Source organism: Alligator mississippiensis, chromosome 3 (genome assembly GCF_030867095.1).
Source record: "Alligator mississippiensis isolate rAllMis1 chromosome 3, rAllMis1, whole genome shotgun sequence".
NCBI lineage: Eukaryota > Metazoa > Chordata > Crocodylia > Alligatoridae > Alligator > Alligator mississippiensis.
The window spans coordinates 279,977,549-280,002,226 of NC_081826.1; the positions used below are offsets into that span (position 1 = coordinate 279,977,549).

At 44.6% G+C, this 24,678-nt stretch overlaps 1 protein-coding gene across 1 annotated transcript; it reads right to left on the minus strand.

Annotated features, from left to right (window-relative positions):
* Positions 1 to 755: 755 nt before the first annotated feature.
* TTC23L (tetratricopeptide repeat domain 23 like) lies at positions 756 to 24,308 on the minus strand. The gene is made up of 12 exons (XM_019496046.2): positions 24,065 to 24,308; positions 22,325 to 22,441; positions 21,900 to 22,154; positions 17,708 to 17,831; positions 12,963 to 13,122; positions 11,541 to 11,666; positions 11,138 to 11,315; positions 9,031 to 9,139; positions 8,551 to 8,678; positions 5,702 to 5,851; positions 3,964 to 4,043; positions 756 to 2,574 (listed from the first exon to the last, which is right to left on the minus strand). The coding sequence occupies exons 3-12, from the start codon at positions 22,053 to 22,055 to the stop codon at positions 2,535 to 2,537; spliced, it is 1,251 nt and encodes a 416-aa protein (XP_019351591.1). The 5' UTR covers positions 22,056 to 22,154; positions 22,325 to 22,441; positions 24,065 to 24,308; the 3' UTR covers positions 756 to 2,534.
* Positions 24,309 to 24,678: the final 370 nt, after the last annotated feature.

Below are 24,678 nucleotides of genomic sequence, written 5' to 3' on the forward strand. Positions count from 1 at the left end.
CAAGACCTAGGAGATAAGCAGGGTTTATTCAGGCTGGCCCTCAGTTTCTCCAAGTTCCTCTAACAGGTTGGACAGCAAAATGACTTGCACTTTAGTCAGAGAACATGTCTGAAGGAAACAAATTCAATGTTATCCGCTGCAGTAAGAGTGGGCAAGCCTATTCTATCCTGTCTGTCTGGAAAAAAAGTCATATTTTTGCAGGGAAGAAACCACAGTATATATACAACAAGATGCAGCAGCCAGAGCAAAAAGTGTCGTAGGAAATAGCATAGCCAGCTTGATGCATTTCAAGAGAGGACAATTGGAATAATCCAGGGATCAATGAGAGACTTCCATTGTTTTGTTAGGCAACTTGTGTGTGCTCATTTATTTGTATTGCAGTAGGGCCCAAGACCCTCACTCAGCATCAGGGCCCTGTACAGACATAGGGAAACTGCATCCCTATCCCACAGAAGGTGCAAATTAATTTGAAATGAGAACAGGAGGGAAGTGGTGAAGGAGAACAAGGTTGCTGGCGAGAGGATCACGCGATATCAGTTGACTTGTACACTTCACAGGAGTCCAAATCATTTGAAAGTGATATTTAAAATAAGTTCTTACTAACCACTTTATGTAGCACTTGCTGTATTTACCCATTCAGAGCAATAGGGTTCCACTGTTATAATTTTCATAATTGGTGTCACCTAGAATTCATTTTCTAATAAAAGTAGCCCTCAGGGATTTTACAACATCCAAAACCATAGAAGAGCCATATATTGCTTTGTTTTCATGTTTAATTTACACTTTACATGAGTTTTCCTTTAAGCCAGTAGTTAAAATCACTGTTTTTTCTCCTAACATCTCTAGTTTTCCTTTCAATACAAGTGAGATCACTATTTATCTGAAAGTTGTATCGATAATTATTTGTATATTGCCCTTGAATGTTTTGAACTGCTAAGAATGATGTACATTATCTCTCAAGTGACTAAGAAAGCAAACCACTGCCTGACTGACTTAAATGTATTCACAGTTGTCTGACTTACCTTCTGCTGTATTGATGGACATAGATGAGATTTTAACATTACTTTTGGACATAAGACTCACGGAAGTATAGATGTTAAACATGAATGGTCCATCTGAACCCAATTGGTATACTATTTTCTCATCTATGTAACAGCTTTTCTATTACCTATACCACAGTGAGCCTGGAAGGAAGATCCTGAAAAAATAAAACAAGCTGAATGGTAGTAGCCACTAGTAATAACTAACATCATGAATATAGTGGAACAGGGAACCCTAAGCACACAGAATTTTTCCTCAAGGAGGAAGGGCATCCTCTGCATCCCATTGGCTTCACATAGGACCAGATTTACAAAAGGTATTTAGGTGTCATGTCCTATAGTAAGGACTCTGGCAGCCAAGGGTTCAACATTATGGGGGAAACTCTCAGAAAAGAGTGTGGTCTTTGTCAAGTCCTGTGGGCACTACCTGGGTACTTAGTGACGCCTGGAATGCAGTGCACTGGCTCAGCCATGTCTTATCCAGCTGTGTCCCTGTGCCTAAGTTAAATCGTAGGTTTCATGATGACTATGGACTTGTCTAAATGCTGAGGTGAGCATATGGTGGCTATACTATGGTGACTTCCCATCTGGACACGTTTAGGATGCAGTAAACTACACTATGAGTGTTCAGAAGGGCAGTCAGAGCAGACTGACTGTGTTGTAACTTCCCCACCCAGCTAACACGGTGCTGAATGGTGTCGAAAGATTACATAGGCAGCGAGATCTGCAACAGGAGTCGTGTGCCTGCACATTGAAGGACCTGGTCATGTTTCTCTTGAAAAGTGGCCTGGGGTTTCTCAGTCACAGCAGTGCTGAAAACGTTTGCCCCTTCTCTAACAGGAACTGCCAAGCTGTGGCCAGCAGTAGGTGGGAACACAGCTGTAAGGAGTGAAGTTTGCTACAATAAAGGTTTTGAAAGGAAGTCAAAGCCTTAAAGGGAGATTTCATGCTGAGGAGAAGGCATTTGCCCTTTAGAGCTCCCCTGCCGAGCTCAGCTAAATTTAATATTCTCAAAGTGAATTTACCAAAAAAAGCCACTGTGCAAACAGTTCTGGGGAAGAATCATTGCATTTGCTTTCCTCGGGGGGACACGCACTCAAGGATGTGTGGAATGTCTTGTAAACAGGCTCTCAAATCCCCGTGTACACATGCTTGGAGCAAAACTCTCTTCCAAAGGGAGCTCTATTTGTTTTAGACAGCTCCGGGGGAAATAAAGGACATAACTTACAGACCTCTGCCATGCTGCTCTTATAACCAGTAAGAAAAGAAAATCTAAAGGGAGGCCAGGAGGGGCAAATTTGCCTGGGAAGTTAATACTTTCCCACAGCCAAAGTGAAATTGCTAATACTTTTCCCCAAGCTGGAAACATGGGGAGTTTGCTTGAGTTTATCCAAAGCAGCCTCCCAGCACTAGCATTCGGTTTTATCTGTGGCACTCTTGCCAAGGCGCTGGGAACACTGTCAGCCCAGTCTGACGTAGCGCTGTCCATCTCTTCTACCCCAGGGGCCTGTTCTCCTCACAAACGGCAGACGACCTACAATAGAGGAGATATTAAATTCACTTTCTTCCCTGGCGCTGTCCCACTCTAGTCATTCTTAGGCTACAAATCCCAGACCCTACTCCTCTGCATGGACAAATGGGACAATCCCATCCTATCTACCTGATGTCAAAATACAAAACACCTACCTGCCTAGATTGCACTGCTTCTGCACATCCAACCATTTTAGTGTAAAACACAGCAACAGTCCTGAGAGGAGGGACCAGAGGCCAGGTCTCCCCTCCCAGTCCACCAGATTTTTCTTCCCTTCTGCTTCCTCTTCTTGGTCTAATGAATCTTGACTTTGCCACAGAGTGAAACAGGTTCAGGAAGAGGAGGGGTGATGACTGTTCCCCCCCAGAATAGTCCACTGTCTGGCAGGAGGAGGGAACACAGGCTTGAATGTCCTCGGGCTGAGGGAACTGAACCTACGCCTCGCTTCATGGGGGAGGGCTCCAATCAATGGGCTAGTACAAGAGGGTGCAATGGCACCATCAGGTCCGCCACTGGTAGCTGCAGTTTATAAGGAAGCGTTGGTTCAAAGGTTGGAAAAACAGTGGCACCAGTGGAGTTTAGGTGCATCCAGGTGCATTGAAAGAGACATTTTCAGACCTACAATACTGGACTTGAGTGCCCAAACTGTGATTACGTCTCACTTCCAGATGCCAAGCCTTTGTTTGGATCTAGGCCCTAGGCACTAAACCTTAACATTAACAGAACAACAACATCTTTCAGTCAGGAAGGTGACTGTTTTGGAGAATTAAAGTAAGAGTTCAGGAAGAATAAATGATTGTGGGGATTTTCGAAACCGGTTTTGGCAGAGCACATATCAGATGCCAAGAGCTGTCAGGTGCTGCCAGCCCAATCTGAATGAGGGCTCTTGAATCAGCAGCAAGAGACTCCACGTGCTCCTGTTAATTCTGAGAGACAGCCAGGGTGATCCTGGCAAATGCTCCAGCTTCAGTGTGCTCCTGCAGGCACATATGCTAACCTTAGAGAGGCCGGAGGATAATTCCTATAAAGGAGATGCAATGAGGGGTCAATACAGGTGGCTTGACAGTATACAAGGCAGCCGGAGGGATGCTGTCTGTGGGCTGCTGTAATTGGTGCAAGGGACCATTTTGGACCCCACAGAAACCCAGAATCCAGGGGGCACAAAGGTGGAGGAGGGCACTGTGCCTCTTCTCTGGGTTGCATCCTCAGGATCTCCCACCTTCCAGAGGAGTCCCTGCCTTTTTTGTGGATACCAGCCTCTTCCCTGCCTTGAATGTGGATAACACCAATCTGCTAAGATCCCTGTGGCTGTAACAGTGCCTTGGCTGTGCTCAGTAGTAGCCATAATTGTAGCATGGTTGTGATGTTGTGCTGGACTAATCTATTACTCACTTCAACATGTTCAGAAGCTCTCGCATCGCTCTGGGTTTCCCGTGTTGAGGTCCATAAACAGCCAGCTGAATCTGCAAACACTGTGCAGGACAAAGTGGACATAAAAGGACAAAAACTGGTTCTGAAATCAATCAAGTCACCTGGTAGACAGATTCACTGTGTTTGGCACCTAGTAATCTGTATGTTAGTGAAGAAACACCAGTGTTTCCAAGCAGAAAAGATAAAAAGGAATATAGCGCAACCTCATAGTCAATCTCCCCCACCCCCGAGACCACATTAGAAGAGGGCACTAGCTCTCTTCTAATAGAGTAAGTCAATTTGCTGCATCTTGGTGGTGGAAATGTTAAAAGCGGGGGTCTGGAGAATGGTGTTATAAACAGGATTTGTTTAAAGGGGTTGTTTTGGTGCTTGAAAATTTGGCATTAGACTCTACATGGAGACTTCTCAACTCCCTCCTGCCTAAAGTCACCATCAGTGACTATTTGATTTTAAGGAATCTTTCTGTGGCCTACAAAAAAGCTGCTAGAATCCAAGAGCTCTCTTCTTTAGATGTAAGTGCACAGGTCCACATAGATAATCATAGCATTATCACATGGTGCTTTTCATCATCAGAGCCCTCACACTGACTAAGTAATTCACCTGCACAATACTACTGTTTTGATGCAAGTAATATTAACCACTGGGGAAACTGAGGCATAGACACTGGCTAGGGGCTAGTTTCTCTCCTGCTAGGAGGGGGAAGAGAGCCACTTTTCCTTTTAATTAATGGAGTTTCCTTTTATTCATTAGCATGGAGAACAGGGCGGCAGAAGACCATGCCCATCTTCGGGTAGGCCCGTCCCCTCTTCCCTCAACATCAAATATTCTGGTTATCTTCCCATCTCCAGCTGTATGTTGGCAGCAATCTTGTGAGTTCATCAGCACTACTGACTCCAAAAAGAATCCAAACCAGTCCAACAGCTCTACAGGGATAAAGGCCAGGGTGTGTAGCTGCTTGCCCAGGGCACACAGAGGGGCTCCTGGGTGCGTGTGGGATTTATGCAGGTCAGTCTCAGTGCTAACACGAACAGAACCCACACACTAAGCGCTCTGGGAGGCTATAAAAAATGGTAGCCAACCTGAAGCACAGGTGTCACAAGTAACATGGGCAGCCTCTGTGTGTGGCACGTAGCAGACTGGGGAGGGGACAGGTAGCAGAGCAGCAAATTGGGCAGGCAGCAGAAAGGAGAGTAGTACATCAGGCAGAGAGCATCAGGAAGGATGCTGAAAGCACAACAGCAGACCTGACGGAGCACAGGCAAGGGGGCAGCAGATCAGTCAGGGAGCACAAGGCTGGCAGCAGAAAGCAGAGCAGCAGATTTGGCAGGGAAAGGTGATCGGAGTAGCACTTGAGGAGGGTGTGGGGCTAATTTGCAGTTGTGCTAAAAAGGTTGGCCTCCGCTGCCTTAGAAGAACAGAAGCCATTGGACTAACCTGGGCCCTAGAAGCAGTCTAGCTATCACAGCACAGAACTGTGGAGGCTGATTTGCCCTGCTTCTCAGTAAGACTTGTGTTAAGCTCTGTGCTAGACTGCACCCGATTCCTAGGCGAGCTCATTTGAAGCTATCTCGCGCATCTCTACAACACTACTTTGCTACTTGCCATGTAAACCCACCTAAATGTATTTGTACTCAATGCCATTTTCAAACAAACTGGAGATGATAAATCCAAGAAATTATCAACATAACATTAGTATTACCTTATTGAAGAGCTGATGAGCCTCTCTTATCTCTCCTTCTGCTAAGCAGATACTGCCCATGAGATGGTAAATTTCAACCATCTTCTCACTAAAACCACCATTGATGTCTATGTTGGCCTTTAAGGAATCATCCAGCAGTTTGTAGGCTTGCTAAAGGACAAAAATGCAAAATCTGATCAGCACATAAAATACGGCAGTGTCCGGAACAGACTCCTTAAATGAATGATTGATGCAACTTTTTTGGGTGCCTGTAGATGCATGGGGAATTACAGTACATTGGAGCAGATTCAATTAACCTAGTTTGCTGGAGTGTTCTAATTAATGCACTCCAGCAGCCTGTGTCTCATGTATTCAGCATCCCTGTACTTCAAAATGGCAGCAGGAGAACTTTAACTAAAGCTCGCTGAATGAGTTTTAGATAAAGCACCCCCACTGCCATTTTGAAGCACAGGACACTGAATACACAAGGTGCTGCAGGTGCTTTAATTAGAGCACTTCTTGGAGCTGCTCTAATTTAAGCACCCTCTCCCCCCCAAGCATGTGTAAAGATGCCCTTTTAGTTTAACCCTTGAGTTTCTAGAGATGCGCAGCCACTATCCACAAAAATGAAAAACTGCAGGGCAGAGAATGATAGACTGACAGCTACAAAATGACAAATCAGGAAGAGGCCAAAGGTAACCCCCTGTCTCTCTTCTAGACATCTTTTCAGTTAGTGCCCCGATCCCAAGTCAAATCAATGTAGGACATACTTGGTCCAGTATTTCACCAATAAGCTTGCGATGGATCATACACTAGGCTGCAATACATTCTTATAGCCGGTGTATAAGTTTTATTGGGAAAGTGATTTGGGGCTCTGTCCCCTAAAAATAATGTTAGGGCAAAGTTTTCAGAAGCACCCTAAGTGGCTTAGGCACTTCTGAAACTGTCACTGTTAGTCCCCTATGTTTCCTTGAGATATCGTTTATCCTCTTAGGGTGAATGCTTGCCCTACAGGGAGAGGGTAAATGTTGCTGTAAAAAACCCTTGTCAACTCATTATTGACTACACAGGAATCACAACAGGATCTTCATCAAACATGAGGGAAATCTGGCCCTTAAATCAACAGCAAAATACCCTTTGACTTGAATATTTCATGCTGCTAGACCTAATGTTAGTGCTCTCAGGTGTGTCTGATCTAGATGCAATCACAGACCTTGCTGAAGCAGATAGGCAGGCTAGTCACTCTTCATCAGAACAAACAGGAGGAGTAATTAAGCTCCTTCATGGCCTATGGTATCATATTCATTTGAATTCAAGACACCCTTGAATTTAAGATGCATCAGTATTTTCTGACTCTCAATTCAAGAAAAAAAAAAAACCCCAATAAACTGAACCTATGCCTCGCTTCATGGGGGAGGGCTCCAATCAATGGGCTAGTACAAGAGGGTGCAATGGCACCATCAGGTCCGCCACTGGTAGCTGCGTTTTATAAGGAAGCGTTGGTTCAAAGGTTGGAAAAACAGTGGCACTAGTGGAGTTTAGGTGCATCCAGGTGCATTGAAAGAGACATTTTCAGACCTACAATACTGGACTTGAGTGCCCAAACTGTGATTACGTCTCACTTCCAGATGCCAAGCCTTTGTTTGGATCTAGGCCCTAGGCACTAAACCTTAACATTAACAGAACAACAACATCTTTCAGTCAGGAAGGTGACTGTTTTGGAGAATTAAAGTAAGAGTTCAGGAAGAATAAATGATTGTGGGGATTTTCAAAACCTGTTTTGGCAGAGCACATATCAGATGCCAAGAGCTGTCAGGTGCTGCCTTTATCCTTGTGCACATTCACAAGGACACAAGCCCTATGGTACAAACCGGAGCTTTTTACTTAAATTTCAGATGTAGCCCAATTTTAAAAGGAATAGTTGGTTTGAAAAAGTGTGTTCTACATTGGAATATGGTAGCTAGGGACAATGGAAACCACCACTCAAGGCTTCACAGGCCATGTACAAGGCTGAGCAGGACTGACTTATTCCAGCTCTGGTCCCAGGACTAGCTACAAATGATGCATCTGTGTGAAGGCAACAGCAAGGCAGCAGCCAGCCTCTAGCCAGAGAAGCAGTTGCAGCTGTGACTAAGAAACAGTGAAGTCTGAGTTGCTCGGGGCACTAAATTGGCTGGAAAGGCAGGTGTGGAAATGTCTGCTTCTGTTTGTTCCCGATGTGCTCAGACGAGCAGGAATTAAGCTGAATACACCAAGTCAATGCCAGTCTCCTATTATCAATTGTCCCTTTTACAAAAATGACCTACAAGTCCCCAGATATCAAATAACTGTTTGGTTGCTTGGTGTGCTGTTACTAAGAGGGTCTTGACTGTCTCCTTCTGTATTTAATAGGAATTTTGTCGTTTGATCTCAAGGGAGCAGGACTGCATCTCCTATGGACTTCTACATTTCCAAGCAAGTGACTTGACACATGGTTATGCCAACCTGAATGGAGATCCCAGGTCACTCAGTGCTGCCTTTCACTCAGGCTTCTCCCACCCCTCAGAATAGAACGTGCCTGAGGCTGCCCATAGCACCTGCGCTGCACTACACTGCTGGTGCAAAGCTGCCCGATGGTCAGCAGCAGGTCTGGCATAGGAAGACCTTCGTGACTCAGCGCTGGCAAAGTGGTTGCTGTGCTACTGTCCCCTCCAGTGGCAGGTAGAGGAAGGGTGACCAGGAAAACCCTACAAATCACAGATGCCTGGTACCATAAAGTCCCCTTGCAACTGTTGGCACTATGCAACACTGAAAGGCACAGGCTGAATTGAGAAGCTGTGGCACTGAGGCATGCAGTAAGTTTGCATACTAGTATTTGTGGTTATGGTTACCTGCTTTTTCCCAACGCGCACAAGCCATTTGCTGAATTCTGTGACGGCTCTCAGTGTCTGGGCGTCATCTGCACTCAGCATCGTCTGATACGCACTGAGGCTCCCTGTGAAATGCATTTCAGCAGCCACTAGAATTAAGCATAGCAATTATTCTTAACAGATGGTACCTTCCCAATCTCACCTTCACCAGTCTCTTACCCAAAAAATGGATGAACTTTGTAGCTAGAAAAAGGTCTGTTTTTGTCTTCCTTAAAAGCAGATGGCCCAATTTTGCCTATTCCTTCTGCTTCAGAGAGGCTTTCATGAGTGGCAGAATTGTCCTCCTGGAGGTAGTGAGAGGTGCCAATACCATGAACTTCAGGTGTTTAATAGCCCGTAAAGCAGCTCACTGATTAAATGTGCATTCCATGCAACATTTTCCCCTTTGTGTTGCAGCATTATAGGGTCTAGGAGAGCCGACTATGTCCAGAAGGCACTTACCAATGTGCTGCTCTTCTCCAGTTGCAGCATAAGCTTTACCCAGCAACAGCCCTGTTTGAGCCGCTTCAATGCTGAGCTCCCTGTGCAAGGCTACACAAATGGAATGTGCCTACAACAAAATTACAGTGATTACTTGAGCTAAATAAGCACAGCGCATGCAGGGGGTATTTTCACAGACAACACCATCTTTGTCAAGTTAGTCACAGGTGCAGAAATGAGGTAACAGTCTGGAACAGGATAATTCCACCCAGCTAAACAGCTTAGCTCCTGATATTTAATATTGCCAGCATTCAGTCTGTCTTCATCCTCCAGTTTTGGCTCTTCCCCAAGTAGCAGGCACTGAAATTAAAACATTGGAGATGGGCCTAAGCTGCGTACTTTGGATTCAGATTTCCAGCCCAACAGAATTTAGGGAGGTTTGTATCCAAGGGTTTGCTTTGTGCCTCCAAAAAATGGAAGTTATTATCAACATTCTGATTCAGGGTAAGATCCAACTCGAAGCCACACAAAAGGTTCATGAGGGTTTGATTCTGGGTATTTTGTTTGCACCATCTTTAAAAGTTATCCTTTATATCTGGTCAGTATTTAAATCTTAGCATGGGTTAAAAGAAAATATTTTGCCTCTACTTGCCAGTAAATTAAATACAGGATCTTCAGTGTCTGAACTTCATAAACAGAGGGGATTAAAGCTCCCTAGGAAAGAGTCATGTGAGAATGACAAGCACTGAGGCACTTTCTAAAAAAATCTCTTTCTAATTTAGTTGGAATAGGGAAAGGCATTTTTATTCTTAAAACTAGTCTCACTCTCAGGTCCTTCATTTGCTAACTAGATTGTACACTTTGTAACTGAGGTCTGGTTCACACTCACAGCCCCTTAACTCTTGTGGGGTTGACTTTTAACTGGAGTTGTCTGCCCTACCAGGAGGGGGGATAAACTAGCACACCACGTCACCTGCTACCACAAGCATCTGCAGCACGAGTGTTACTGCACAGCATAACCACTCTCAAGAGCAGTTAGAATACAGATCAATGAGGGCCAACATATTTGGCAGGCATGCCACAAATTAGTCCCACACCCTCCAAGTACCACTCCAATCCCTTTCCCTGCCCGGTTGACTGCTCTGCTTTCTGCCCCCTGGCCTCTCTGATACTGTGCTTCCTGTCCCCTCCCTGGTCTTCTGCCTGCCACATGCAGAGGCTGCCTGTGCCACTTGTGGCACACATGCCATGGGTTGACTACCTCTGGTATAGATGATTCAGAGTGGGATCCTCATGGAGTCAGCGCTTGGTACTTTCCTCACATCTCCATCACCATGACTTTCTGAATTAAAACAATGCATGCATCCTGACCATGACTGGAAGCAGTGGCAGTGCAGGGCACATTTGATGGCCACTAGCTTCAAGAGCAAGGTGCCTAATGAAAGTGTTTTAAAATGCCAACTATGTAAAAATCGCCCCCTTTAACTGCTGACTGAATGACAAAAGTGCTCCTTTGTCTGGCAAAGCACATACAGCTCTGGCAAAGAGAGAAGAGCTCAAACGTTTCTGGCATCACCTCAGACTTGCTTGCTAAGTTCCAGGTCTGGTCAGTCCCACCTGCGCAAGCTGGGTTTCCCACAAGACTGACCGAGGGCTTTTGGTGCTGCTGATGAAGTGATATTTTTTGGAAATACCAGTAACTGAGATACAAACCAAGGACTCACATATGAGACTTGTCGCTTTCTGAAGCAGAACTGCTTGAAGGAATTCTAAATAAGAGTTCCTCTACTATTTAAACATCAGTAACTCAATATGTTGCTGAAACTGCGTTCATAAGCAAAGAAGTTGTTTGCCCTCATTGACAGGAATCTATTGAGGAAGTCGAGGCATGAATCGCCATTTACATTAGAGACAGAACTGCACTGGCATCAGCAAACACGCACCACAGTGGAGAGAGAGTCTACTGGCTACAGAGTTCATGTAATGGCATGCAGTCCATCAAGATCCTTCGGCAAATCATTGCTAATGTAAAGCGAATAAAAGAAGTGTGCCTACAGCACACTCCGAGCAGTGACTCTAACTTAGTTATAAGTCCTGCAGCCCTGAAAAGGATTTTGAGCTTTCTTACCTTCAGTAGATACCCAATGGCTTGTTCATGGTTTTCCTTTAGTTGCTCCATTTGGGCAATTTCCTGATAAAGACTAATCAGTTCTGGAGCCATATCTCCTTCTGCTGAAGTTACAGCAGTGACAGCTTTTTCAAAATAACCTGTGGCAAAACCCAACTTGTTCTGCTGCAAACATGTCCTGGAAGAAAGTGAGGAAAATGGGTCCTCTAGTCCAAAGCACATATCAGAATAAGTATGACATTCAGTCACGGAGACTCTGATCCTGGTCCCATACACAAAGAAAAAAAACTCCTACCGAAGTCACAGGCCCTGTCCGATTCCTGTGACATGGTTTTCCAAAGCAGCAGAGATCTAGTCCTCACTTACACATGACATTCAGTTTAGGCCTCCTTCATTTATTTACCTGCCGAGTGCAATGACCAGATCTTTCTGAGATACTTTCAGTCCCGTGATCACTCTCCCATCCAGCTCCTGCAGTTCTTCCATGATCTTCTCTGCCTTCTGCAGATTGACATAAGATTCTTTGCCAGTAGGACAGTCAAGGAAAGCCACCAAAAGCACATGCCATCAGCCAAACACAATCGCATAACCAGAAACTAATCTTTACCATTTCTTTGCTCAGACATTTGTTTCCAGAACAGTCTCTGCACATTGATCAATACCAGTTGAGAAGCATGTTTGTTGCTTTGCCTTCTCTGTTGCTTCCTCGCAGGAAGTGACTTTGGCAAGGGAGTGGGGGCTTAAAGGAAATAGTGCATTACATTACTCACAAAGTCTATTGATGTGCTGGCTTCTCTCCTCAGAAAATGGTGTGCACTAGAAAGAAATGGCTTGCACTAGAAAGAAATGAAGAAAAATGGCTTGCACTAGAAAATTTATTTGACTATCTGGACTAGGCAGTTAGTCCAATAAAATATATCATCCAAAGAAATCCTTGCGTCTCGCATTACTCACAAAAGCAGCCACCACGGTCCCATACATGGATCTGCAAATGTATGTGGTGTTCCTCAAAGTATAACACAAGCCACACTCTGCCCTGAGGCCTCTGCAAGTAAAGAGGGATGAAATATGCTGTTGGATATGAGGGATGGAGGATGGAAAAGCAAAGGGAAGGGCTGAGGGGGACTATTCCCTGCTCTGTCTCTGGATTCCCGTAGGATTTTTGGCTTGTGGTCAAGCCTTCCAGTGACATTTTGCTTTTGCAGAAATCTAATATCACTTTTTGGGACAAAACTGCCAAAAATAAATACCAATTTTAGTTTTTGGGCACAGCCTTCCCTTGTACAACAATATAGGGTGGGTAAAAGCGGGTAGTAGACTGTTTGGCTGTGTCTTAAATGCAAAACTGCAAGCCATTTTCCACAAATGGTTATGGTCAGAAGGCTCCTGAGATCAGCTCATCTGACCCCCTGTATAACACAGAATTTCATTCAATTACTGTCTTAGTGAAGTTCACAGCTTGTGTTTGGCTGAAGCATGTTTCGGGAAGGCATCTAGTCTGGATTTGAAGACAGCAAGTAATGGAAGATTCGTCACCTCTTGTGACAGTTTGTTTTAACACCTGACCATGGTTAAAAAAGCGCCTTTTTCTGGTCCTACTCTTTAACAACTCCCTGTTTTTGGCAGGTCACTAAATGTCTTTGACTTCTGTTTTTCCATCTATACCACCCACCAATGCCCACCTTGCTGTACAGGACGGTTTACCATTGAATGAACATGCAGTTGCTTGAAGGTGAAAAAGACCACGTAACATTCATGATGTGACATTTAATAACCATTTTGTATTAGACACTTTAACCTGAAGTATTTTCACAGGCAAGGATATTTGTTTTGTACCAGGTGGGCTGCCCCCAAGGTATAGTAGAGAGTCACAAGTGTTCCTAAGATTTCTCCCTTTTCTCCCTGAGATGGCGAGGGAAGGTGCCCCCGTGTGAGAAGGGCACATCTGGCTGATTCAGCATGCTGTATGGCCTGTGCAGGCAGACCTGGAAGACAACAGCTCGCTCATAAAACACAGAAAATATCCAAGCAGATGTCTGTCCTGACCTATTGGAGCTCCATAGAGAGACACAAATTAGTCATTGGAGGAAAAACCTGGCATTATTGATATCTGTGGGAGCTGTGCCATTGACTTTTTGAGACTAGGATTTCACCCCCAGTCCATAAGAAAATAATTAGAAGAGTTCAAGGAAGAAGATAAGCCCTTCCAGCTATCATGGCTCCCCACAGAACTACTGTGCCAATAGAGAAGATGCACCTAGAGGAAATATGTAGATAAAGGAACACAGCATAGTCATGGCTTATGCAACCCCTCCTCCACAATACATAATGTTTTATGGAAATAAGATTATTAATGTTATATTTAGTCCTAATGTCCCCCTTGCCAAAGCCCCCATACAATGCAGCCATCTGTGTACCATCACCCGTACATTGTGTCCGCAACTTCCCTCTCCTTGGGGAGTCAGAGTACCATCAGGCAAGAAAATACCTAATTGCTATTTAAAAAAATCAGCCAGCAGCCAGAAAAGGCTGACTGCTCTGAGTACACTCTTTGCATCTCTGAGCATTAAAGCAGGTTCTGACTCAGTAAACTGTAAGTCACAGGTACGATCTCCCAGCTGGGAAATACATTGCTAAGCAAATCCTCAGATGAGCAGGGAAGTTGCCCATAATTGTATTTCAGAGAGCTTTGCCAGCACTAATTTCTCCATATACTTTCTTTATCACTAGGAAAGGAAAGGAACCAGGGCAGCCAAATCCATTGCAAGACATTTATTTCTGCTTCCTCACAGACTTCTCTTATTACTAGTACTTATATAACTTTGGTGAGCACACAAAGAAATTTACCCAGATTGCGATAGGCTTAGCCAGATAACGGGTCCATTGAGTCTGGAATCCATCTCTGACCACACCAGATCATAGAGAAGTCAGGCTGGAAGGAACCTTGATCAGTCATCTAGTGAGTCCAAACCCCTGGATCAGGCAGGGTCACACCTATCCAAACTACCCTATACTAATCCATTGTCTAACCTCTTAGCAAAACTACATCCACATATGGCAACCAGCAAAGCCCAGAAGCATAGGAAATACCTATAGGAGAACATAGGTGTAGCTGCTCCTAAAGCATTTCCAACCAGTGGTTGTCCAAACTCTTCTTGAACACCTCCAGTGATGGGGAGTCCACAACTTTCCTAAGCAGACTATTCCACTGCCCCACTGTTCTAGAGTGAAGATGTTTTCCCTGACACCCAATCTAAACCTACTGTGCTGCAACTTCAAGCCACTGGTCTGTATCCTCCTCTCACAGAAAAAAGGTGTTTTCCCTCTACTTTATGGCAGCTCTTCAAATATTTGAAGACTGCTGTCATGTCCCCTCTTCGGTGCCTTTCCCACAAGCTGAACATGCCTAGCTCCTTCAGACTCTCATGTGATTTGGCCTTTATCATTTTTGTCACCTGCTTCTCGACCCTCTCTAATTTTTCCATGTCCTTTTAAAAATGCGGATCCCAAAACTACACGCAGTACTATAGATGAGGCCTACCCAGTGCTGAATAGAGGCACTATTACTTCCTGTGTCTTGCACATAATGCTTCCATTGATGCATCCCAAAACTGCATTTGACTTTTGTGCTCCAGAGAGAGATGGAAGAAACAACTATGAAATCATCAATTGTGAATTCCTGTAAGGTTCTCTCTCATCTCCACCAACCCATGGTTAGCTTGTCCTCATATTAGTTTTACAATTACATTTTGTGTGACCTTGCACATTCTTTGTATCTATGCAAATGTCCAGTCCTTCCTGAACCCCCTAAGTCTGTGTTCAGTTGTGTCCCGTGGCAATGAGTTCCATAGCTTTTACATTGTTGAAAAATCATTTCAGTTTTGAATTTCAGTTACAGTAAGTGTACCCTTATCCTCATTTTAAAAGGAAAAAATATATATATTTGTTACCTCCCTTCTGAGCCAGGGTGACTGTCTGTCATTCAGGTCAACATGTACCATTAGTTAAAATAAGGGCAATATAAATCAACATATTTGAAGGCTATAAGAAACTACTGGGATCATCTGTTCTGTTCCTCTGCATAAAACAGAGCAAAGAATCCCATCTGATTTTTTCTGTATCAAACCTCTAAATACAATTTGCACTATGGCACATCTTTTAGCTATTGTTGAAAATGTTGCTGTGCCAATTGAGTTTTCTATTCTGGTCTTTGAACATTTTGTTTCCCTTGTTTGACAACCATGACATACAGTTAAGAGGATTCAGTAATTCTCCACATTTATTTATTACTTTAAATTATCTTGCCTTTCATCTCCCTGGCATGTAAATTATGTCCCTTTAAGCACTGTTAGGCAGGAGGCAAGAAAATATTACAGAGCTCTGCCTGAGAGCAAGGGGATGAAATTGTCCCAATACATTTAGGATTCTGACATTAAGAAACTAAAAAAATGCTCAGTTTTGATACATGTGAACCTTTCTTATATTTTTAATATCCTTAGTTTGTTAATGTGCCTTTGTGTGTTCAAGGTCTGTGTCTAAGGAACACATTGGTTCATTCTTTTCTTCATTAAACTGAAGCTAGATGGCAGCATCACTCCAGCTTTCAAATTTAATTGTAGTTCCAATGCCCCTTACTTTGTAGGTTAACACATACATGTCAGTGCAGTCCCATTCCCCAGGCACTGTCTTGATGCAAGCCAGAGGGGCAAGCAGACAGCACTGTATTACTTCAAGCTTGCTGAGCTCGTACAGAAGCTTGATTTCTAGTATGATATCCAAAATGCAAGTTGAAAGCTTATCTTATAAATTGTAAACTTTTTTATGAGCAACTGTATGACTGGAATAAGTCGCTGAGTTGCACAAGCACATAAACCATGCAGTTCCTGTTATGAATTACATTTTAGGCTTGTACTTTGGTGAGCTTTGTGGACCATAGCCTTTCCTTATTTACTTCACTTCTAACTTTCAAGAGTGAAAGAGGAGCTTCTGTTTCTAACATGATTTTAAATTCCTGTTTTCCTACCCCCATTCCTAAGTAATCAATTATTGTGCTCGAGGTCGGCTTGTGGAAAGGACAAGAAAGGATATTACAAAGAGCGTGACACCAGCCCTTCCTCTGTCAGATGATGGAGACTATCATGATGAATTCTCCTGCCATGAAGCTTCAGTCAGCCATGTGATAAGTATGCTGCCTTCAAAGATAAGACACAGGTATGAATAAGTGGTTCTTGAAGCATCATAAACTGAGCATGGGCAGTCTGCCTAGTGGTTAGCACAAGGCCCAGATTGGAGGTCAGCTGGGGAATAGCTGGGTTGAAGCCAGGAGATTGGAGTCTGAGACAGAGCTGAGTCAATAGGCAGAGGCAGAGGGCAGGAGGCAAGCCAGGTCAGTACCTGGAGTCCGAGTACAAGACAGAGCAAGACGTGAGGCAGAGGCAATAATCAGAGTCTGGGCCAGGTTTAGCAACAGTATGTTGGGCCAGGGGCTGGAGACAGGAACACAGGGAACAGCAGAATAGTTTGAAGGCAACAACAACCTTACTGCTCAGGCAACTTCATGCTTCCCATATAGGCCTTAAATAGGCTGGAGGGACCAACCCCATCTGGGAGTCCCAGCCAATTAGGGGTCAGAGATTGGAGGCCTTCACAGCAGTGGGGGAGAACAACAATGACAACTCATTTCCTACTGGCCTGCCTTCGGCTACAAATAGTACCCTGGTGCCAGGCTGTGCTGGTGCTTGCCTCTAGAGCCCCCAGGTCCAATGTCTGAGACCACTTCCAACCATCCAGTCCTTGGCCCAGTTACACTTCCACATATGAACCTGTTGAGATCTTACAGAGAAGAATTGAAACCAGTTTTATCCTTGAATAAATATTGACTCCTGGGAATAAACCAAGTATGATTTGAGCCTATTGATTTCTAACATTTTAGAAAAGGTATTATACAACCTGATGCGAACATGTACATTGGTCCTCCTGACACCAGCATCCTACTTCTCAGAGTAGCATTGCTCCTCTAGCTGGCAGTTGCAGAATTTGGAGCTCTGTAGGTCATCTTTCCCCATGAAGGAAACATCAGTGACACAGGCTGTGACATACTCTATCGTATACGTTATACCGGTCTTGGAGAAGAGGTGGCCACAAACAGCACACAAGCAACTTCATCTTCCTGCTGACTCAGAAAACTCATCTATGCCTGGTCCCCAGGAAGCTGCTGTCTCTGCAGAACGTTCTCCAAATATAGAGAATAAGGCAAAACCCAGCTTTTCTGAAAGAACCACTTCAAAAGAAGCCATAACAACCACCTAGCATTTATTCAAGGGCTAAACACTTGCTTGCACAGAGAGAAATGGGTCAATTTTATATAACACTGCCTGCTTGCATCTCCTTCCACAATGTGTGCTCTGATAACTCGTGTGGACCTGCAAAGACATATAAGTGTACATAACCACTCATCTGGTAGCCTTGTTTGTGAACATGTGTAAATATCTGTGTGACTTAAGTCCTGAAACCAGTTTTAGACTCTTTCATGTTTCTGAACTAGGGCAACTGAGAGCAGAAGATACACACCTTGCAAAATCAGATAGCCGTGAGCAAGACTGGTAAATGCTTGTGCCATTTTCCAGTGCCCATCTCCATGGATGATTCTAGTAAGAGCCACATATCGGATCAGTTCCCTGATGGCTTTATGAACCTGAAAAACAACACAACATAGGCAACGTGATTTCTTTTTGTTTAAAAAGAAATATCATTTGGGGCTCCATATAACCCCTAGAAGTGTTTTATTTCCCCTAAGCTAGGTGGAGAAATATATACACATAGATAAGAAAATAAACTGAAGCCTTGAATGAGCTGATGTCAGAATTACACAGAACAAAGGATTCTTGCTTTGGATTCACATGGTTTCAGTTACAGCTTCCTCTTGCCTTGAACACTGCAGTCACTTGCCTCCCTGACTTTCACTTCATCCTCTTCAATCCAGCCAAAATGCTGCTGGCAAATATCAGTTTCATGTCACTCAGACCAAATCCATCCCGCCTCTCTTAAAGACACTTCTCCGACTTCCCCTTATCTTTAGGGTTTCTGCCTTCACCTTCAAGACTCAATGCAGCTTAGCACTTACCAACCTCTGTAAATTGTTTTTGTTCTCTATTTCATCTCTTCCATTCTCCCAAAGCCACCTGACCTGCTGCTTTCTTTTGTGTCTTCTTTTCACTGTCATCTCTGTGCTTCCTTCACTGGGGATCCTAATGACTGTAATTCCTTTCTGTCATGTTTTTGCTCTCTAAGCACTTTAAATAACATAAGAAAACTGCAGCAGCACTGCTGGATTCTAAATAACTGTGTTTACTAAGTATATGCTAACAGACAAGGCCTGGCCACATGTTCATTATATCTATGTGCATGCATGTGTGCACACACACCAGTTGCTTTGTTAAATCCAGTGATTTCTTCAATAGTCCACTAGAGGACTCTCAAACTTAACAGAGTAGTAGTACCTGGTTCCGATATGCTATTCTATCTACCAGGAGTACATATTGCAGGGGCATATATCCTATATGCCAGGAGTACTCAAGCCCCAGCCCATGGGCCAGATCTGCCCCACCTGTGTCCTGTCATTTGGCTCCCTACAGGTCTGAAAATGTGGTCCTGGGGGAGCGGTGGTACTACTTCCCTGCTCCCAAATTTTCAGATCTGTGGGGAGCCTTGCAGGCTGGATAGCACAGCTCTGTGCACTGTATCAGGCACACAGGGAGGTGCAGGGCCTGATCCTGGCATGCAGGGCTATGCAAGGGTAGCATGGGGACCCAGGGCCAGCTCCTGGTACACAGGGCCCAATCCTGGTGCGTGGGGCCTGATCCAGTCTGCAGGGCCAAAAGTTTAAGTACCGCTGTGCTGGTTTTTATGCTTTTTATGACAGAATTCTCCCTTAAAACCAGTTTAAGAAAAAGGATAGGGAAAAAAAAAAAAGAGATCAAAACCAAGCAATGTGGCACAAAGGGGACACGTGCTCTAGTTAATGTGGCTTAATCACTCCTGTGATGTTGTCTTCTACCTTTCATCTCCTGCAAGTTCTTCAGGGTAGAAACCTTGTTTCCCCACTCAGCTTTCAGGGACCTTATAATTAATTTATGCTCAGTAAAAACAATAGCATCCAATTTACTGAATTGTATTGATGTGACAAGACATACAGCTGTTGCATCCATAGAAGAGGTTTCATAGGAAGGCTCTGGCCCATGTGTCTACTGCGCATTTACTACTGGACTATCACAGACCACAGCCAGTCTATTTTGTGGCTGTAAGGCCAGATTTGCATCTACTGCCAGATCAGGAAATGCTCAGAAAGAATTCCCTCAGCAGACAACTGATGTAAGTAGCTCAAAAAGCACCTTTCCATGGCAGGATTCAGAATATATTGATGCAGGTAAGCCAACAAAGGGATCTTTGCATAAGGGAAGAATAATGGGATGGAGCAGCAGCAGGCTGAAGAATGTGTCAAGACAGCAAATACCAAGGGACTATTAATATCCCCGTATGTTCGAGAAAGTAATTCTCAGAAATGTTGTGGTGATGACTAACACCTCTCTGCTGCCATGCTTAGGCCTTGAGATGTATTCTTGGCTCCTTGAGGATGCTTGCTAATTCTTTGATACTTTCCTTCTAGGAGCTGAATGATCTGGCTGATGATTACAAACAGAAAAGCCTCTGACAGGAAAGTACCTACAAACTGCCTGGGGAAAGGATGATCAAAATGTCAGTTTTGCTACCATAAAAATGAATGAAATGCAGTAGTTAAACAGCAACTCTCTCCCCACTCCCCTTTCCACACACACATTTAAAGAAGTAATTTAAAACGCATTCGGGGGATTTATTATCTTCTACATGCAAGTTTGAGAGATTTCTCTTCCTACAGGAATAGAGGCATATATTTCACCCCCAGCCTGAACTAAGCAATTGGGAGGCATGGGTGCTATAAAACTGGACCCTTTCCAATTTGGCATGAGAGGCTGATAAGCTATAGACATGACTCCAATGAGCCCCACTCCTCTTCCCGGCTGGTACAGGTGAGGTACTGGATGCCAGCACCACCACTTGTGGGGCTTGTGCAAGAGGAGTAATCCTCCTCACTGGGGTATGAGTTTGGTAAAAGGTCCACAACCCCTCGTCACTTGGTTATTAGTTTTAAATTACCCTTAACTGGAAATTACCCACAGTTACCATCGGATGACTTAGTCATGTGTGGCTGTAAAATGGATTAGTCATCTGAATCTGCTTCCTAGCAGACAGGAAACATATTGCTAAAACAGCCATCAGAGAGTGTTCCTACTTGATACCAGCCAGTCAGCGGAGAGCCAGACTTACCTTAACTACCATCAGCCTTTTGGAGGCATCCCCTCCAGGATAGGTCTACACCTATTAGGGGAAGCCATGGACTATGTAAGCACAGGAGTTCCTGGCTTCAGGAAAGTCCTGGCTCTGGGGAACACAAAATGGACCAGATCTAAGGCACCCTGCACAGCTGGCTGCTTTGAAGACAGATCCTGGAAGCCTGGATTCCTCCGCAGCCCGCAAGAAAACTAAGGACACGATCAGAATCAGAGATGTGTTTGCAAATCATTTCATGTGCAACAAAAGGCTGCCGACAGACATGAAAAACAAACAAACAGACAAAAAAAAAAGTGCTTTATCTGAAGAGGCAGTGCGTTAGTCTGACCCAGCTCCATAGCATCTATATAGATCACGTGCTTCAGTGGGACTTTTTGGCGCTTTTATCTAAAGCTGATTCAATCAGTTATTAGATAAAACCAAAAAAGCCCTGCTGAAGTGCCTGATCTATACAGATGTTGGGTGAGCTGGATCCAACTAACATGATGCCTCTTCAGGGCATGTGCTGGGCTTGGCACAGCAGCATACCAAGTTTAAATAGATTTGAGGTGATCAAATGGCATAATTTTTTTTTTTTTTTACATCAGTAAGCAGTGTGTTTTCTGATGCAGCTCTGCTTTGTGGGAAAAATTCCAACTGGCTCTAACTGAGGTCACTTAGCTAGATGCTGCACGAACGCAGAACCAGAGACAACTGTTACCTAAAGAGGTTATAATCTAGAGACTAGACAGATGCAGGAAGTGTTACTACTCCCACTTCACCAAAAGGGAACTGAGGGCACATCTACAGGAGATGCTTTATTGCACAGCAGAGCTAAATATTGTGCAGTGAGTGTCGGCATCTACACATGCAGACACTCACTGTGCAGTAATTGGCTCTAATCATGCATAAATTTGCTATCTGCAAATGCAAGTAGCAAATTTAACTGTGCAGTAGTGCACGTGTAGATGCCTGACCGAGCGCAAATGTTGTGTTCCCAATCAGCCGGGCAGCAGGAGGTGGAAAATTTCTCCCTGCCTCGGGAGCTGCCTGCTGCTGGGGTGGGCTCCACCACTGGAGCCTGGGTGGGGACAATGTCTCCCTGCCCCAGCAGCAGGGGGCTCCCAGACCCTGCTCCACCATCATGGGACCCTGGCGGGGAGATCCTTATCTCCTGGTCCCAGCACTGCAGTTGAGGGACCCTGTGGGGCTGGCTCTGTGAGATAAGGACCTCCCAGCCTGGGTCCCGGGACCAGAGGGAAGAATCTTCCAGCGCCAGCCCCACGACTGCAGAGCTAGTGCTGTGAGATAAGGATGGAGGCGTTTTAAGAGGAGTTTTAAGTAGAAACAATTACACACAGGACTTTTGTTTAGTAAGTTATAAAAAGAATATCACCTCTTTCTCTTCCATGAACTTTTCTGCCATTTTCATTGCTCCTTGCAGTTTCTCCCTGGGTGTTGAAGCCCAGTCTGTACAGAGTGGCTCTGTCCCCATTGTCTTCTCTTCTCCTTCACTATCTCCTACTGTACTCTCATTGTTTGATTCATCCATATGTACAGAGGCAGCTGTGCTTGTTTCATGGACTCTGATTAGAATCTATTGTAAGGTTATATCACTCGGGAGATTTATTGCAGATCCATCTGTTCTATGCTGCACAACATTTAAACATGAAACAGGGAAAAATGCTTGAAAATATTACTATTAGGATGTGAATGAAAAACAGAAGTGGCAAGTTAAAAGAGGAATTATAGGTTGCTGGGCCTGCAATGCTAAAAAAAAATTAAAAAATCTCCCTTTGGAAATGAAGTTAAGTGACTTACATGTGACATGGAGAATCCACAGCATTCTGCCTGGATTTTGTAGGAACACACATCAGGCTGGCTTGCATTTCCTTTTTCCCAAGGAATACTAAGGAGATCTGAACTGACTGGTTACACCTGCTCAAAAGTAATGTGGAGGATAAATATATTTGCACAAAATACTTGAGCAGCAGAAGCAATGACTATTCAAATAACCTCCCTTTAGGGTTATTGCTTAATGTGCTAATCAAAGCTCTCACTCTTACTTCACACTGCCTCCATCTATCCTGTGTCCTCCTGCCCCTTCATAACAACAAGTCTTAGATCTATAGGCAGTGATAATTTTCCCGTTGTACATCAACACAGCGCTAAGCAACAATGGGCACTGTTCTTAACTGGGGCCTTCAGGCTTTACTACAACAATATAGTATGTTTCTTTATTATTTATATTGTAGTACTTAATTTTCATGGAGCAGGAGACTGCTGTGCTAGGAGCTGTACAAACATGAAATAAAAACAGTCCCTTCCTAAAAGCACTTGCAATCTATATATAGGAGGAAATAATGCTTTCATTGTTTCATAATGCTGGATCATCTCAGTTCACGTCTATGTTGTTTTATACTGCTCCATAGAGAAAAGGAGAAACAGCCTCAAGTCCCAGAATTTTAAAAATGTTCACAGCTTTACTTTCCATTTGTTGAAACTGGCCCTGGCCAATCACATGCATCACCAGTGGGGAATGACTGGTTCTAGAGGGGTTTGTTGCACCAGGGAATAACATCTAAATAAAAATGGAGCTGGGTGGCCTGTTCCCATCTAGTTGATATTCTACTACACTCAGAGCAGAGCACCCACAGGCAGTTGTGGAGGCTGATAACAACCAGGATCATAAGGGGATTAGGCAAATTCATGGAGAACAGACCCATCAGTGGGTATCAAACCTCAGTGGGTGCAACCTCAAAACTAGGACTTCTGAGCCTCTGAATGCTGGAAACTGTGGTGCAAGGGAGGGTTGGGAGGGGATGGTGAGGGGCAGGGACAGATCAGGCTAGATGCACCATGCTTAAACACTCATCCCCTTCACATCCACTCTCTCCTGCTGGGAAAGACAGGCCAATTTGTAGCATGACAACAGTGGACTGGGGCCCACCAGGAACTACACATCCCACTAACTGGCGGGAATAAAAACAATAAAACAGGAGCATAGGTTGCAGGTTACTAACTAGGGTGCCAAGGGAGGATGCTAAGCAGATAAGTGCGGCTAGTGCCCATGGCTTCTCAAATGTATCTAAGGAGCCATGGGATGGACGCTGAGCAAGGTGGGCTTGTGGTCTGACCCAGAATCAGCTCCTATGTCCTTAGCACATTGCTGACTCCTTCCCTATCCCTCTCCCTCCAACATCACCCAGAGCACAGGCATAAACATATTCTTGTAATCTGGGCAGGAGATCATTCTTGACTTGTTGGGTTAGATTCGATAGCCTTGGGATAGTGGGGCCTGTGCCCACAAAAACAAGACACATAAGCAGAACCAGGTAGACCCTCTCCCGCTCCCCACCGCAGCACAGAGACATGGCTGAAGAACCCTGGCTCTTAATGACTTTCCACTTCACATTACAATACACCATTCACCACTGCCCAGAGACCTGGGGGGGTTCCTCCTTGCTGCCTGCCTGCTCCCCCTCACTGCATGGTCCATGGTCTAGTGACTGTAATATAGAAATGACACAGCTCAGAGGAGGGACAGACACAAGTAATCACCTGCTGACTGCAGTGGAGCAAATGCCCAGCAAGAACTACTCCTCTGCTGAGCAGGGCCAGGCGCCTGCTCTCAGCTCTGCACCCATTTGCTCCGTGCTCCTTCCATGAAGGACTTGTTCAGTTCTGGCAGGTTCATTCAATGTCATTTCAATGAGTCAATTAGCAGGCATCTCTCCTCCTCCTGTATAATCTGGAGCCTTTATTCTCCCTTTTTCCCAAGTCAGAGGCTTTTGTGACTGGCTCCACCCCCACGCTGTAGTCCTGACAACCACATGCATGGCCCCAAGCTGTAGTCTGGGTGACAGTACACTCACACATGTACACACACATGCACGCGCAACTGCCCCATCACCTGGGTCAGGTACATTGTGCAGGTGTTTTCCATTGTGCACAACAGAGCCTTCAGCATCAGCATGATCTGAATCAAGGCCAGCCTGCTTTAAGATGAGTACATAGACAGCCATACAGAGGAAGAGGGCATCTCTGCAGCAGATCTGCTTCCAGCTGCAACCCATAGAGACTGCTCCATTCCACCTTGCTCCTCCAGACTCCCCAGGACTGGTAATTAGGCAGGACTTTAATTACACAGATGTTTGCCAGAGCATAAAGCAGTA